The sequence below is a fragment of the Anas platyrhynchos genome, chromosome 10 (assembly GCF_047663525.1).
Source record: "Anas platyrhynchos isolate ZD024472 breed Pekin duck chromosome 10, IASCAAS_PekinDuck_T2T, whole genome shotgun sequence".
Classification (NCBI taxonomy): Eukaryota; Metazoa; Chordata; class Aves; order Anseriformes; family Anatidae; genus Anas; species Anas platyrhynchos.
Genome location: NC_092596.1, coordinates 7,420,569 through 7,437,623, shown reverse-complemented (window position 1 = coordinate 7,437,623; position 17,055 = coordinate 7,420,569). Strand labels below are relative to the sequence as shown.

The following is a 17,055-nucleotide window of genomic DNA, read 5'->3' as shown; positions in this document are numbered from 1 at the left end:
ATCTCATCTGTTCCCTTCTTAGCACAGCCTTGATGCCCGCTATTCCCCAGTATTTTGCCAAATGTAATTTCTGTGCCTTTATCAGTGCATCTCAGGGATTAGAAGGCTTAGCATTTTCCCTGGCTCTTACATCTTTCCTTTTGCAGGATAAAAATCTGTCCCTCTGAATCACGCAAAGACATTTAGTAGATAGATGTGGTATCAGTAAGTGATTACTGCTGCCAGCATGAGCATTACTTTCCTAAATGCTCCTTCTTGGCATTTTAAAGTCCTTACATGGAGGGAGAAAAGATTCAAAAAAAGGGCAATACATTAACAGATCAGAAGTGAAAGTGAGATTTCAATGGGAATCTTTTAAAGTGAAATTGTGATGTGATCTACTTTTGGAATAATTAAGTGTACTTAGATTACTGTAATTATCTTAAATACCAAGACATGAATACTGGTTTGGTCGTTATTTCAAATAGTTGCCCAGGAACTCTAAAAGTGCTCTACCACGCCTTCCTGCAATTGTGCTACTTCTCTGTAGTCTCTGCTAAGATTTTCTAACAATTTTTCTGTAAGCAGAATGAAAAGCAGTAATCAGATAAATTATTTCTAGACCACATATTTTAAGGAGAAATAATAAAGATAAAAAGCAGAAAGAAATTCTGACAAAAGTTTTTGACAGATTCTAATTAATTTAAGATTTTACTTTATAAATTGAAAAGCAGTTTCTGAACTGATTTTATTAACAACTGATATATTACCAAAACATTTATTTAAAAGCTTTTGCTTTTATTTTTTCTGTTTCAGTCAGATTGAATGATAAAATACAGGTAACTACAGTTTCACTTCCCATGCTGAAGTCCTTTGCTTTCTTGATTTTGATAGACAACATGTTGTTTGTGCAACTCTCCAGCATCAGGAAATATTTCAAATGCAAAGAAATCCCTCGGGATATTTAATATTTTGAAACTTACTTAAAACAAGGACTGTACACGTCTGTGAACTGGTGTGGCACTTAGCACAATAACAGCTTGATCTTAATCACAACCTTGAGACTCGATTTTAGGTACAGCTGTATCACAACCTCCACTTTAAATCTAATCAAGATAGTTTTGTGGGATAGGTCACAAACATTTCGTAACTCAAGTACAATTAGCCATTTAGGCTATATATTCTTGCAAGACATCTGGGTTTGCCAAACTGATACTGAACATCCACTCCCCCCTAAATATATCTGTTTCTAATACACAGTGTATTTCTTGTAGGTATTTAAGTTATATTTTATCTGATGAGCGTAGACAGTATTATTGGATATATTCTTTATGAATTTCTGTCCATTCCTGTGTCTCAGCTGTCCTATCTAGATGATATCCAGATGGCCTACTTAATATCAATTTCAGGTTTGAAAATGTCAAATTGTTTTTTGATGTGTTCATTTCAAGAATGCATTTTCAAAATACAAACAACAACAAAAAAAGGCATTTTCAGTGTTACAACAGCTACATGTTGGTACATTAATGTACATTTAAAACAGTTTTTAAAAAAATGACCATCATAAAAAAAAGGCAAATGTTCTCAGGCTAACCAGCATCATTATTAGGATCAGCTGGCTAAAAGCTGATGAAACTGGCCCTGATAAGATACTATTTGGAGGAACTGGCTTAATTTCATATACCACGTGGCCATATCTCTGTGCTAAGCGTGTCACTAAATAGCATGCAATTGAAAGTTCTGATGCAAACACATGCCTTGCAGGTTTGGGGCTGGTGTTCCTTTCTACATGATAATACCCATGATCTTGCAATCATGTGGAACAGCTGGTAGCTCCTACATTGAACTCCAGTCCGCAAGCAGCAGTACATTGCACTGCAATGTAACACCTACGGATGGCCACCCTGTTGGCCGTCTCTCCCTAAGAACTGCCTAGACAAGGAGCCCCAGTCTCTACAAGCCACCATGGAGGAGAAGCTGCATCCCCCTGCCCTTGTTTTACCTGCTCTGTAGCTGGAGATAATTGGATAAAGTGAAGTTCTATCGACTTGCCCCAAAGCTGCATCAGCACAAAATAATAGCCAGAATTTGTTATTTTAAGTAGGTACTTGACTATCTTTCTCCACTGACTTTAATACTGGTTTAGTCTGACCCTTCTCCACGCTCTCCCCTTGGCAAACCACTTCTAATTTAAAAGTGCTCCATGCTGTCACCATCAGTTGGCACTCTGCTGATGTCCTCTTTCTTTTGCTACACAGGAGTCAGACAGTGGGATGGTGCTGACATCAGATGAGATAAAAAGCCCAAAGAGGCTGGAAATCCGTTCCTGGCCCTATGGGATCATGGCGCTAGCGTGAGTACTGAGTACTTTTTGTTTATTTCTTTGGAAGTCAGTGTTCCATTCAGAAAAATGCTTCCAGAGTTTCCAATTTTGTTTCCAATTCCAAAAGAAAAACTGTTACACAATGTAAACAGGCCAGAAGGAGAAGCAACTCTGGGTTTCAATACTGTAACAGACAGGTAACAGTTAATGTATTTTAAGATAAGAGAAACTATGATGTAAACTGCTTCCAAAAAGAAGCTGAACATAAAACACACTTCCAGGTCTCTGTAAGGATGGCAGTATTGTCGAATTTATATTACCGGAAGGATAATTAACACAATTAATTGATTCATGTGACAAAAATGAAAACTAATGTCGTCAGCTTTGAGCACATGAAGTCTTATCAATCAATTTAACTTTTTTTTTTTTTTTTCTTTTCAAAAAAGTCAAGTAGACCTTAGATACAGGACTGGCAGTTTTGCATCTGATGAGATATGAGAAAAGTTGAGAAGCAATGTGTAGTAAAGGAGAGTACAGATGTATCTGTCTAAGGGACATTTACCAGAACTGTGATTTCTACACTTGTTTTTTCATTGCTATGATGACAGCCCCCCAGAGAACTGGGGGGAGGGGACACTACCTTTAAGCCTACCACCTACAGGATCCTATGAATTGCATTTTTTAGATCTGTCTTACAGAAGCTATGCCAAAGTTTGATGTATGTTATCCATTCATAGCACATACCATCACAGAACAAAAGCAGATACCTTCTTAGCTAATAGTTCTTTATGTTGTTGTAGCAATTGGGTAGAGACTGAGAGTAGACCCAGTGGTGAAACTGGTCTTCTCCATTTTTACCTTCCTAGAAAAGAATAAGAGCAATAGTAATCCATTTACTGACTCAGATGTCAATGTGTGGAATTTCAAAGATTAGCAACCCGAACTATTTTTAAAAAACAATTCTATAGCAAGGATCTCTGTGTCTGTTCAGTTAAGTAAGCTAATTAGATTTTAACTGAATTGCCTAGAGTTTTCTCTGAAATGTATTGATGAGATATCTATTGGCTTTCTCTTTATTAAATTCAATGATCTTCCCCACCAGAGCAATTCCTTGTTCTTCAACAAGAAAAAAATAGCACAATTTCTGCATAGTAAGGGAGAGAGAACATGGGAATGCACAGTCAGAATATAAGACTATTTCAGAGGAGCTGCAACTCCCTCATGCAAAGAGAAAAGCAAGATGGAAGAAACTTGCCTTGCCTTATCAGGCTTTAAAACCATAAATTACGCTATGTGTGTTTGATGGCAGAAGAGGAGAAAGAGGAAAAGGGCAACTCTTACGTAGCACAGGCTAGAGAGCCTTGAGGCATTTGGTGTGTGGCACTGTCACAGCATCGTACCTGCTGCAGGACTAGCGGAGAGCCAGATGAGGTTCCATGTGTCTGTGCTGAGAGGATTTCTGCACAGCACCACGCATTGCTATGGAGACCAAATGGCACCAGCTCTAAAAAAAGCAGCTCAAATGTCAGGAACTGCATTGCCAGGATACTTACCTGGTTTGATTTACCTCTCTGCCGCATGATGTCATGCTGACACTAATCCGGCACACTCACACACACAAGCAGCCTCCCAGGTAGGATTTGTCCTAAAGGCTTCAGTCAATCATCTCCGACTGCTATTTCCCCTACTGCATTTCCATCCCTTGGATAAATAGTTGGAGGGAATTGTGGAAGAGGAAGGCTCTCTCTCTCTCCCCTTTCCAAGCCTTCTGATGAAAATCACAAAATCAACAGCCAGCCAGATGCAGGCAGAAACACCAAAATTGCGTAACAGCCTGTTCTTTCGAGACTTCCAGGAAAACCTTCTGAACTGCTATCAGGCCCGCTGGGAGTGACTGAAGTAACACCGCTCTGCAGGGTTCAGGGAATCTCTGCCTGACCCCCAGCGCGTGGGGCTGTTCACTTAGAGCCAGTGCTTCCACGGGATGCCATTCACCAGGAGCTATCTGATACTTGCTGTGCCAGCCAGACCACAAAGCCCATCTTACCAGAGGTCTGCTATAAAAGCAAACAGGGCAGCGAGCTGTTTGTTGTCTCCTCATTCCCAGGAGCACAGCTACCTCGAAGCAGACAGAGGTGTGCTTTTTCTTGGACAGATCCTTCCTCGAGTGTTTGGGGTCCAGCTGAGCAGGCTATTTTGTCAGCTGTTTGTATAACCTTGCCTATCACTGGAACAAATAACATTTTTTTACATAGCGGGAGAGCATCTTGATGCCCTCTTGTTTGAGGGCATGACACCCCTTAGCCCTTCTGCACTGCTGACTTGCAAAACAAGCCTCAAAAGCATATGGAATAGTCTCCAAATGGCTAATGGAGGTCAGAGACGAGCTCTGGTTTAATAGGGGAGATAAAGTCACCCCTGTTAATTGTATATCTCTCCCTATCAAAAACATTTACCCTGGATCCTTTTCAAATGCCTTTCTTTTATAAAACAAAACTGTTCAAAGGCTTAGCATGTTTTCTAAACCAGGGTGGCTGCATTTATTATTTTTGCCAAAATCTTGCTGCTTATTTATCTTATATTCATTTCTCTGTCAAGTTTAAAATCTGGCAACACTACACACCATGGTGTGTCAGTGTCAAGAGTTTACTGGAGGTGAATCCGATACTCGGGGCGCTATTAGGCTGGGCTAACCATTTCTGAGCTCTCAGCATTTTGTCCTGCTGCAGTCTAAAGCTACAGCAGTAGCTGTAGGAGGGACAGAAAGACTGACCTGGATAATGACACCAGAGTTAGCGTTCAAGGAAGCATGTTCAGCACGGAGGGGACTTCATGACAGGATGACTCTGTGTCAGGTTTCACCTCATACTATTAACAGGCTACTGCCAAGCACTGCTTTCGAATTCTCCCAAAGCCTTTATAATCAAGTTATTGGGTAAAACTATAATAGGTTTAATTCTGACAGGTTTGATATCTGCTCAGTTGTCCTCCCTCTATCCCTCTCCCTTCTTTCCCAATTATCCTCAGTTGCTCCGAAATTACTTGTCAGGATCTGGCCAAGGCCCATGACAGCGGCTGACTGAGGCTCAGCTGATGCGCTCAGGGCGCTGGCTGCTGCATCCAGATCACATCACCGAGGGCTCTGCCTTTGCCAAAGCCAAACCGGGCCCAAGGCAAGTCAACAATATTGAAACAAAGTGATCCTGCTTGGGAGCAGCAGGCACTCACGTCCGAATGCGAGGTGCCCACCAGCAATGCAACCCAGGGAATTGGGCCAGAAACCTTCTGCAACATCTCAGAAAAATGAGCTATGGAAATACTTCTGCTCCACAGCAGAACTCAGCTTCAGCAGCTTTTTCTGCCGTGATGAAGATGCTGAGATAGCAAATGTACTTCGCGTTGTGTCACGCAGCACCTTGCACAATGACCTGACTTGAGCTCTCCAAATACAAGGAGCTTTGAGTCAGTACCTACTGCGAGAGTTATGCAAGCCAATTTTTCCCCAGAATTATAATATATGCTTATAGTGGCAAGGACTCCAGCTTGGTTTTGACTGCAGTGCTTTTCATCTCACTGCTTTTAGAGTGCTGGTGCTGATGTCAGAGGCTTTTATTCTGGTTTGAATTTCAGATAGCTGACCGACTTTGCCACACATGCAAGGGGACGCATACTTAATAATCGGGTGGCTTTGGCCTCTTAAAACTTTATTCTAGATGTGCTTTGTGTTTAGAAATGTTTCACAAAACAATGAATTTTTGATTCTAACGCCTTAAGCTTTCCTTGCCAGTAGACTACTGATTGCACTGATACAGCCAGAGGGGCACCCAGGATTAAATTCCTACTGCACAGTACTCTGTCCAGAATGCATTAAAGCAAACTGCATCAGTCATAAGTATCAGGGGAAAAAAAACAACCCTTTTATTTCTTTCATTGCTAAAAAATAAAGAAAATTAATCTCTGTTACTCTGTGCCTCATTAGACACCTCTGATAGCTGCTACAGGGCCCTGAAGCTCCTACAAGTTGTTATGAGATGCGGTCAGGAGACAAACAGCTCTGCTTGGCAATGCTCAGCCCAATTTCTCATCTTTCCCTAAACACAGCTTCCGAATAAGCCCACAATTTCTACATGGACACAACAGACTATTAGGTTTTTCTACTCAGGGCAAGATACTTGGGCATTTTATTGCAAGCAGTAAGAGCAGCTCGGCAGCATGGGGAATAAGTGCTGCACGTGGCAATGCAGTCCCACACTGGACAGGGAGATTTTCTTACAGTCAGCTCTCTCAGTGCTCCTCTTTAAGTTACCGACCCTTAGGTTTAGGCTATTAGAAACTGCCCCTCTCTCATAAAAATAGACAGCCCTAGTTATGATCTGCCAGCTTCTTGGCAATTGCAGTGTTTTTCTACCTCTAACCAAAGTCTCTGGTTCATACAGAAGGATGAAAAAATCTCATTAACTCATTTAGGCTTTCGAACTATTACAGGATTATCCTCTGTGGTACCTTCTAAGCAACTTTGGCCCCTATTTGGAAAACTTAAAAAAAATCTTGTGAAAGATTACTTAACGTTCAGGCTAAGTTTTCCTTCGTCTAGTTTAATTCATCTGTATCAGAAACTCTGACAAAGCACAGTAAAAATGGGAACTGAAAAAGACTCTCACTACCCACACCACAGCACCACGCTAAAATGCACTTGCTCAGGTTTGTGTCTGGGACATGAGAGCCACGAACAGAGCGGGGCCCCGCACAGACACCGCACATACACGCAGTGGCACGGAGCACACGCGCTGTGCTAACCCATCTCCTGGGTAAGGTCCTAGTTACTCACCTGGCAGCCTTTCAGTTAGGTTCCTCCACCTAGGAGGAACCTCTGTCCCAGACCGGGTTTGAAATCTCACAAATGCAGCGCTGGCTCTGGGCTCAGGGACACCACAGATACACATGGTTATGAGGAGTGTCGTTCTCAGCTCATTTGCCGCTACCAGTTTGCATTCTTCTCCTCCTCCACCTCTGGTTCCTCCAGTGCTTTCATTGCTTTTGTGCTTTCCCCCATAAACCTCTCTAATATGCAAGACCCTTGCTGAAGGAGAGGAGTCAAGTGCCTTATCTTGCCTGAAATAGTACATCTTGGGATGACCGACGAGTTGGGCAGTGTGTCAGATGGGACCAGCTGGGGTCAGTGGGCAGATGTGTTTCAGCTGAATGTCACCTCATTCACACACCTACACCTTCTGTGGTGAGAACACTGCCAGCCACGCGGGGCTGGGCTGACACATTCACAGTTAGGAGCAGATTTATCAAAACTGACCATCTCTTTTATCACCTCCTGCAGCTGCAGCGTTCAGTTCTGCAAAATCAGGCTCAGGAAACACCTTTTGGGGTGCTGTAATGCCACGCCAGGACAAGCACTGAACCAAGCAATGGCTTTTAAAAAAATTATTTAATTGCATAGCCATTATTATCTTTTGTAGCTATATAATTGTATGATTAATCAAAACAAATGACTTCAGTCAGAAAATGTTTATCTGTGGGGCTGAGGGAGAAGTTTTTATCTTATACGGGATGGTACAGCTGGCTCAGAGCATAAAGGGGGTTTGGTCTCCTCTGAAGCATTAAGTACTGACCACTGCCAGAGGCAAGGTGCAGATGGACTGATCGTCTGATTCAGTGTGGCAGTTTTTATGTAAAAAAAATGAGATTTCAAGGACAGACAGAAAAGGGAAGCTGCAGTCCAGTTTTCCCACATACAGCCCAAGCATATGTACATTTCTCTGCGGCTGAGTATGAACGGAGGAGATTGAAGTGTCAGTAAATATAGAGCATTAAAGGGAAAAATGTAAAGACCCTTGGATAGCTGTAATTTAGGAAATGTATTTAGAATGAAAGGAGTAGTTTTTAAAGTTAATTGCATTTTGGTCTGCCGTAAGATGGCTAACGACAAAATTTGCTTCTTCTGACCTAACTCATCAGCCTTCTGTCTTTGGAGTAAATATTAGATGTCAGCATTTATGGGTCCTTCTCAAACACCAGCATGATTTCAGTGATAGACCGAGTCATTCCTGGATCCAGTGTCCTGACCTCGAGAGGCAGAAACCTAACAAGAACTCTTACTGGGAGTCTATGTGGGTCTGAAAATTTCCTATTGTGTGGCCAGACTAAACCCTAATAACATTTCTTTTCTCTAGCACTCTGAGATATGCAGGTTAGGGGCCAAGTTAAACAGATACTTTCAAGCTTCTCCCTGTCTCCACTGACAACTTTAATACCTGGCAAATTGGATGCCAGAGCATCCATGGAATTGTCTGACACAAGTCAATAGGACTGAGCAACAAGAATAAAAATACATAAATAAGCAGAGAAGCAAATTGTGGTTCTGTTGGTGAAGCCAGGGAAGAATTTATCTACAGAGAAAGTGTGTGGCAAAAAGAGCCAGCAGCCAAATGTCTAGTACAGAGAAAAAGCTTCCACTCGGGCTTTTCTCTGGACAGAGAGGAAAAACTTAGATTGTGAAATCAAAGTGTGCTACGTTTTTGTTGGAGCTCTCAGGGTTACTATTTATTTCAGAATTTCTGCTTTGCCAGTCAACAGGTTGGTTTCAACACCCAATGCAAGTCTAATAGCTCAGTAACATTAGCTTTCATCTATAAACTATGTACTTGCATTTAAGAAGTCACAGAACTCGAGTTTAGACAGGCAAGAGGTGGTGAGCTGGCTCTTACAACTCAGTGGTCCTGGCTTCACGTCCTGAAGACCAAGCTGGAGATGCCACATTCTGTGGAAAGCCACATGCTCAAATCAAGCCAGCCACGAGGCAGCCAATCTCCCAGTGCAGCTGACTGGAGTTGCAGCTGTTTGTTAAGTCTGAATTTGGCTGCACATCTCAGCTCCTGGCTTTGAATGACTAGCTTCATGGACTAGGATATACACAGCATCACCTACTCCACACACTGTCCTAAGAGGAGAACTACAGGGATGGATAATTTACAGATGGGCACTACAGACTGTTAAATGTGGTTGTGGACAGATTGGTAAACTGGTGTTCTGTCTTAGCCAAGGCACTGCATTATCCATGCATACTCCTGACCTTTTCAGAATTAGAAAATTTTTAAATGAAGGCACTGATGCTAATTCTGTCATCCAGATTAGAACAGCTGCTGCTTACAGGAAAACGGAAGCTTTTGGCAGGTTCCAGATTCAGAGACACAACTTCTGCAGTCACAGTAGCACAACTGGCAAGTCATGTTTATCCTTTCACAGTTGAAAGAAGCTGTGCCCAGTATCCACTGCAATTCTGTCATGCCCAGCATCAACCTGCTCTTAAGTCAACAGCAGTACTTTGCTGTACCTCCACAAAAACATGTCAGCACACACAACTGGTGTCTGGAATCACCAACTTCTCCTTTTCACAATATTTGTCCCCCTTCCTCCAGTTACTGCATCTGTCTCTTAGTTACTGTTTTATGTTTACTGGAGCAGGAACCTGCTTTGCTTTCTTTGTAAAGCACCCAGCACTCTGAATTCCTGCTGAGCTGTTGGGGACTGTAGTCACTGAAGCAGTCCAAATAAATTAAGTGTAACGAATAATACAATCATTTGATGAGTATTGATTATTTGGGTTTGGTTAAGGTCATTATGATGTAGCTTTATGCTCCTTTGAACACATGTGAAATACCCAAAGTGCTTCAGCACTGCCTGATTTTCAGTTCCCCCAGGCACGTGATCAGTCTGGGAGCGAGGCTCATTCCAAAGAGATGCATGATAAAGGGTCCTAAGCAAAGTGGAGAGTTTCGAAAGCCATTCTTAGGTTGGGATCCTTATCAGAACCGATCCTAAATTATCCAAACCTCTTTCAACGAATTACTCGAAAGAAACCAGGCTTAAAACATTGCATTTAAGGCAGCCTACAAGAGAAAGTACCTTTTCTTCCATGACACTTCCTCAAGGTCACCTTGCAGTACAAATTGCAGGTTCTCCCACTTCTAACATTGATGTTGCTCTGTGCGATGTAAGCCACTTCTCTCCCACCACCTGGATCACCTATAATAAGAAGAGACAGCAGAAAATGAAACCTGGCTCTCTTTAATAGGATCAGTTACAGGCCAGCAGTTATGCTGTTGAAAAGCACTGCCCCTCACTAGCGTACTGCTCAGTAATTTTAAAGGGCTAGAGAATATGAGAGAGATCTTGCCCTACAATGCTTTCAGTATCATTTTAAATTGGAGTCTGACTTAGATTATTAATTAATTCATCCTTTATTACACTTCAGGAAAAGTCAGTCTTCATTTCTGCTTTCAGAAAAGTCAGGTTTTTACTGATCTGTGTCAGAACAATGAGAGAAAAATATTGTATGTATAGGACAGGTGCATTTACAACTAAGATATACAATACGCTAAAAAGTACAAAGCTAAAAAGAAAGGGCATCAGGACTCCTGGATTTTCTCGTAAATCTATTTTCATTACACTGAGTTCTTTGAAATAGCTAATTCAGTTTTATTATCCAATTTGTAAAATGTCACTGTCTTACAGGATGCTGCAAAGTTAAATTGAAATGCTTTATATATGTATGTATTTTTAAATACTTTTGACTATTCATTACACAGGGAGACAACAACTTGTGGCGCCAGGGTCAATATACTGTATTGTTTGTTCTCAACAGGCGGAGAGCTGTTAGCAAGAGCAAGGAATCCATATTATCTGACCACGAGCGTGAGGCTGTCAAATACCAGCCAGCAGTGCAGGTTGAAGAGGACACCATGGACTTCACACTGGAAGACTCTGTTCTCCTTCCGATGGATCCCAACCTGGAGTGCCACAGCCCACCTCCAGATTACAACTCCGTCATTCACTACTCTGCACCTCCGGTGTAACCAGCCCACCCTGAGGCAGGGCCTCTTGCTCCTCTCTTACCTATGCTAGATTCTTACATGCCTCCGTACAGGGGCTGGGTGAAAACAGAAGGGAAATCTGACAGCACACTGGTTGACGTTTCTTCTGGCACATCTCTGATGTGAACAGAAACTCTTTATGAGCATCCTCCATGTTATCTTTAAAGGCCTATTGCAACACATGCAGTAAATTAAAATTCTGTCTATCAGAATTGTAATTAGGAGCTGTAAGCCCCGAGCATTTCCATCCTTCCTCCCTAGCTGGGACTGTTCATTGGCATTTGCAGATTAGCTCTGTAAGAGTCACCACGAGTCATCTCAAGCTAGCTGTGAAAACAAGATTCATTCTGCTGGTCCTGCACACATCCTGCAGGGATTGTTTAGTATGATGTTGTAAGGGATCAGTTGAAAACAACAGCCAGAAACTGTAATGTTTTGGAGAAAACCCAGAAATTAAAGCATTTTTCTTAACTTGGGAATTCACCTTCCATAAATGTTTTTGAAATATTTTGAAATCCAAAATATTTTTGTTACAATTTGTGGTTTAGTAATTTCCACTGCCAATAGGATCCACTCCTAAAATGATCCAGCACCCAGAAAGCAGCCAGTGTTCATGTATCACGAGGCAGGCTGGTCTCTTGGGCTGGCAGGGCACACAACATGCTGAAATGTTTCCCCATGTTTCCTCCTCGTCCAAACAACAATTCATTTAACATCCATGCAATAGGGAACCTTGATGGGGATGCATCTGCAATGACTGCAAGGCATCAGCGCTGCATTAACTAAGAACCTTCTCTGGCAGAAGCAGCCAGCGTTTCCCAGCACACGTTTGTGTGAATGTGCAGAAAACACCAACACCGAAGAGTTACACACACATGCACATATACCCTTGAGGCATCAGCATAGCAACATTTTTCTCCTTCCTTTCTGGACACAGATTATTTACAAAAAACCAAAAGCACTTCCTTTGAATTCTATGGCAGGTGCCCAACAGTTTGATCTTGGTTATACTAGCCCATGCTAAGCTGTGAGCATATGTGACACAGATTTGTCTCCGACTGTCTTGCCAAGGTAAATACCAGTGTGATATGCCATGCCCTCTGTATCTAAACCCTTCATGAGTAATTCAAAGCTTTTTTTTGCAATCTGATCACGTCAGAGCAGAGGGATCACCACTTCTCCCATCTGAGCAATTCAGTGTGTGTTATCCCCCACCCCAGGCTGCGTGTGTCAGGGACTGGCTGCCACTACGTACACACAGGTCCTGCGTGTAGCACTGCTCGTACTCCCTGCAGCTGCACAACTAAACAAATTATCCTTGTCGTTTAATGTGCTAGGAAACAACCAGAGTTGCTGGTGGAAAAACAGGAAGGAGTAAAGTATCTAGTTTTCAGGCATAAAAAGCAAAGATGAAAAAGATGTTCACTGGCAGTCAAGCCTATGAGCTCCTAAGTTATAAACCTAGATCTGCATATGACTTTCTGTGCAGTTTCTTCAAAGGTCTGCACAGCCCTTTTCTTTTCTTTTTAGACTTGAGACTCTGATTTGACTTCTTTGGAGAAAGATTTTTTCTTCATGATTATGAGCTGAAATGATTACAAACTATTTTTTTTCCTAAAATATCCAACACTTGCCAAACAGTTATTTTACCTTGGTGAAGACAGCCCGAACACCCTCACAGCAGTGAAGACAACATTTCTGGAAGCTCAGTTACAGTTGGTTGCATTGAAATAAACAGCAAAAGCCTCAGGTATTATCAAAGGGGGAAAACAAATCTCCAAACCCCATACCATGTTAACTGTGAATGCTAAAGCATCTGAAGTAACAGCTCTGGGGAACTGTACTTCTTGTTCTCCCCAGCTTTGGATTTGACACATTAAAGAAATCACCTGCAGAAAGTCATGAGCCCCTTCTTCATAGTGGACCTGGTAGATAGCTGGGATCTGTAGTTGCTTTATGGTCATTTTTGCACTTCTTTGTATTTTAGTACCTATGTATTAAGTGGGGCTGGTCAAATAACAGAGGAAACTACTGGGAGATCATTCATCTGATGAGCCACAGAAAGCTCATTGGGTCAGTTTTTCATCAAATAGCAAAATACCTATCTATAGCGCTGATCATATAAAGGATCGCTTCTTTTGCAATAATTTATTCATGTGGCAAAAAGGAAAAAATGTGCATATGGTTTGTCTGGCTCTACTGTTATTGGCATCAGTGTGAGATGGTTTGTTATTGTGCCTTGTGATGTAGTGTAAGAAGATAACAATGTTTAAAAACCTTTGCTTTTAAACTTTAAAGTAAGTATATATAGGAAGAAAAAAGAAAACACAACTACGCTCTCTGTTTTGAAAAAGAGTGGGAAACACTGCTGCATGGACTGCCTGCTTCCGAGAGAGCCAAGTACAATGTCTTTCCTCTTTATGAAGGACGAACTGTAGAGGTTTCTTCGAAACCCAAGGAATACGAAGGGCATTTCCTGAGTGGGACCCGAGAGGACACTCTGATGGACACTGGCAGCAGGGTCCCTTTCTGGCTCCTGGTAACATATACCAGCCTGTCTTGCTCCATGTGAGATGATGCGAAAGCAGAGTGCAGGCGCATGTGCTCAAGACACATTTTGAAGCACTGGTTGCATCGCCAGCCCCCTGGAAACTCAGGGCTCCTCTGCAGTGGCAAAATCAACAGCTGTCTTGAGCAGCGTCGATGCCGATGTCTTCGGAGAGCAAGGACACCCTCCAAGCCTGTCCTCATGGCCTTGGGGTGTTCTGGAAATGGCAAGTGACTGATGTTTGGGCAGCTGTGTTTCCAACGTTTATTTTGAGTGGAAGGTTTTTTCCCCTATGGTAAATGTAACAAGCAAAAATACTGCCTAAAAGTATTACTGAACATATGTTTTCTATTTTATTTACTAATATTTTGTTTGTCTTTTTCTCTCCTCCCTTAATTTAATTATTGTTCTTTTCTTACAATGATGTATATAGTTTACCCAATAGCAACAAATATAGTGATTCATTTATATGGTAATATTTGTAACATTTTAGTCAAAAGATACCAAACATAACAGAGTTGAATATCTTTACTAAACATTTCACTAATGCTTGCAGGCCAGGCTCCAGTTTACAGTACCCTACAAGTGCCATTTCCTAGCAGGTCTCCTCCTGACTCGTGTCTCTGGCTCTCGCTTTCTCTCCATGGTATTCAGTTTCAATCAGGAAGCAGGGATCTGGAGGAATCTGGCAGGTTTATCTCATTCCTGGGAGTGTTTCATGCAGCTCAAGGTAAAGGGGAGGAATTTTCACTGCCTCTGTTTTAACTAAAGGCTGGTGTATTGGCTAGAGTATCAGAAGGGGCCAAATTGTGTAAGTGATAGGATGTTTATTATCTTCCTTCTCAGACTTCTCAGGGATTCTTATTCGACTTTTGTCAGCCACCTCCTTTTCTTATCCTGACTGAGCTCAGTGGTAGCTGGTATCAAGAAGTACCTTTGTTTTCTTTAGTGGTGCTTACTCTGACTGTTTTTTTCCTCTTGTAACCCTAGAGAATTAGGGCAAAAGAAGTCAGAGCTCACCACAGAAAGGTGTTGTCTTCTCCCCTGCCCCTGCCATGTAGGCTTCCAAGGAAAAGTGCCTTCACCTGCATGTTGCTGTTCAGGCTGGTATTTTTGGCAGTCTGGTTTCCTACCTCCTCTTTGCTCTACTTTTCCTCTACTTCTTGGTTATTTGCTCTTCACAGCCCCCTGATGGCTTTTCTCTGCCTTTTGACTAAGATCAGGGATAGAACTCACTCCACAGCTATTTCGTGTGTGTTCTGCTCTTGCAGAGGCTGAACTAGACAACCTGAAGCAAGCTTTTTTCAGATAAAAAATGTTTCCAGTATAGGCACAGGAAACTAGTTTACGCTGATGTGTCTGGAAGCATCTCTCTATATTTCCCTCAATGACAGAAGCTTTTTACTGTTGTGATTTTTCAGTGTTGGGTATCTGTAGCAAGACAAAGATTGGTGTCTTACCTATGTGAACCTCATCTTTCTCCTAGTGCTTTCCCAAACAATGTGGTTTCTCTTTGCTTCCTTCAAGCTGTCCTCAACAGAAGGGGTTCCTGAGCAGGATGCTGGGCCCACACCATCTGCCTGGGATATCAAGGCAGGCCAGACAAAACCTAAAGTCTTTCTGAGTAACAGCCTCCCATGAAAGCACTGACATTTGAACCCACCGAGTGCTGAAGACACACATGTAAGGCTGCCTTCAGGTAAAAACTGCTCTGCTGAGACGTTCCACTAATAGCAACACTGCTCTGCAGTTTGCCAGCTTGCCAACTGCCTAGGATAGTGGCCAGGCACTTCTCTCCTTGTATTTATGCTCTTGTATACTGTAGGAATGTTAGTTGGTATGGCAGCTTCTAACTGGCCAGTAAAGTGTTCGTGACTTCTCCACGATCCCTCGCGCTGAGCATCGGCACTGCCTCGCCGTGTCCTGCCTTGCTTTACCAAGGCGAGCTGGTCCCGTTCCAGCCATAAGGGCTCACTTTTGGGTTGGCGGACCCTCGCTCCCACCAGCACCAACTGGACAACACCAGGAAATATTAGCAGGGAAACATAACTAGCAAAAAGCTACATAAGAAGGTAAAGCATTAGTGGGTTTTCCTGAATGGAGTTGGCCAGCATCTCACAGCTCAGTCTATTTTTTTCTTATGATAAACTGAAGGGAAAATACAGAAGGCAGCAATATTTCCTTTGTCCCTCCCCACAAATAGCAATGGCCAAACCCTGTGATCCATTTTCCGGTTTTTATACTGTGCCACCAAAAAAAAAAAAAAAAATCATTAAAATTCAGGGAGGACTTCTGGATTTGCCCCTGGTCACTGTATAGCAAGAAGTGTTTAGCGCAGGCACTGACTTGTTTCTTTGAGGCAGGTGTTTTCATTATTGTTAATGTAGAAAAGAAAACTTACTGGACAGGGTCATTTGGGACCCCAAGCAAATACAATGCCATAAGGGCACTGGTTACAGGAAGACTTGTGTGGTGGACAGTGAGCAGTGTCCCATTGTCCTGCCTCATAATCCTGGGCCACAAGGGCCAGCACATCCTTATTACTCGATTCATTTTTCCTTAGACCTTGAGCTGTCAAAGCAGCTAATGAAAACTGGGAAAACCCAGTAACTGGGGACTTGAAGAAGATAAACTAAGTGCCACATATTGCTCAGAACACTAAGGAATGTTTGTCTGCCCTGTTCCTGTCTGTCTGAAGAATGTATGCACTGAAAACAACGCTTTCTTATGTAGTCAAAAATTGTACTGTATCTATTAACCAAAAAAATAAAAAGATTCTATATTTATACAGCCCGGGGCTCCTCTGTGTCATCTCTTGGCTTGAAAAGTGTTGTCCTTGAAGCAGAATATAAATAAATAATGCAACAGTTTTGAGAGAATTTTACAAGGCATAGATCTCATTAATTTCTACAGGGGGTTCAAAACTTAGGACATAAACCTGCCACAGTGTCATTGCCCAGAGGTATCCAACAGCTATATTTGCTTAAAAGATTCACAGATCTGGGAAAGTGCTGGCCCAATTTGCTGGAGGAATCCACAAATCTAGCTGCTGCCAAGAACAGCCCATGAAAGACAGAGACTGCTGTCTTGTTAAAAAAATCAATGGGACTACTGCGATAGAATCAGAATTCAGCTTTCTGAATGAGCTCCACGTTCACTAAAGCATGTAAGCACATAAGTGTATGAAGATAATTTGCACAACATGGTAGCAGTTGGAGGTTGCTCAGCTTCCAAATTTCAGAAATGACGTCTCATTTCGATTACCATAACATTCTAAAACGAATACAATTACATAAATATTTCCCTATGCGCAGCCAGGA

At 42.2% G+C, this 17,055-nt stretch overlaps 1 protein-coding gene across 2 annotated transcripts in view; it reads left to right on the top strand.

The window, feature by feature from the left end:
- The window catches only part of LOC101797327 (vascular endothelial growth factor receptor kdr-like), a 131,562-nt gene extending 115,037 nt beyond the window's left edge, over nt 1–16,525 (top strand). For both annotated transcript variants that reach the window (XM_027465515.3, XM_027465514.3), the window contains exons 29-30: nt 2,238–2,332; nt 10,959–16,525. In XM_027465515.3, coding sequence (XP_027321316.3) covers nt 2,238–2,332; nt 10,959–11,169 — 306 coding nt within the window. In that variant the 3' untranslated portion in view covers nt 11,170–16,525. The remainder of the gene's footprint in view (nt 1–2,237; nt 2,333–10,958) is intronic.
- The last annotated feature ends 530 nt before the right edge of the window (nt 16,526–17,055 follow it).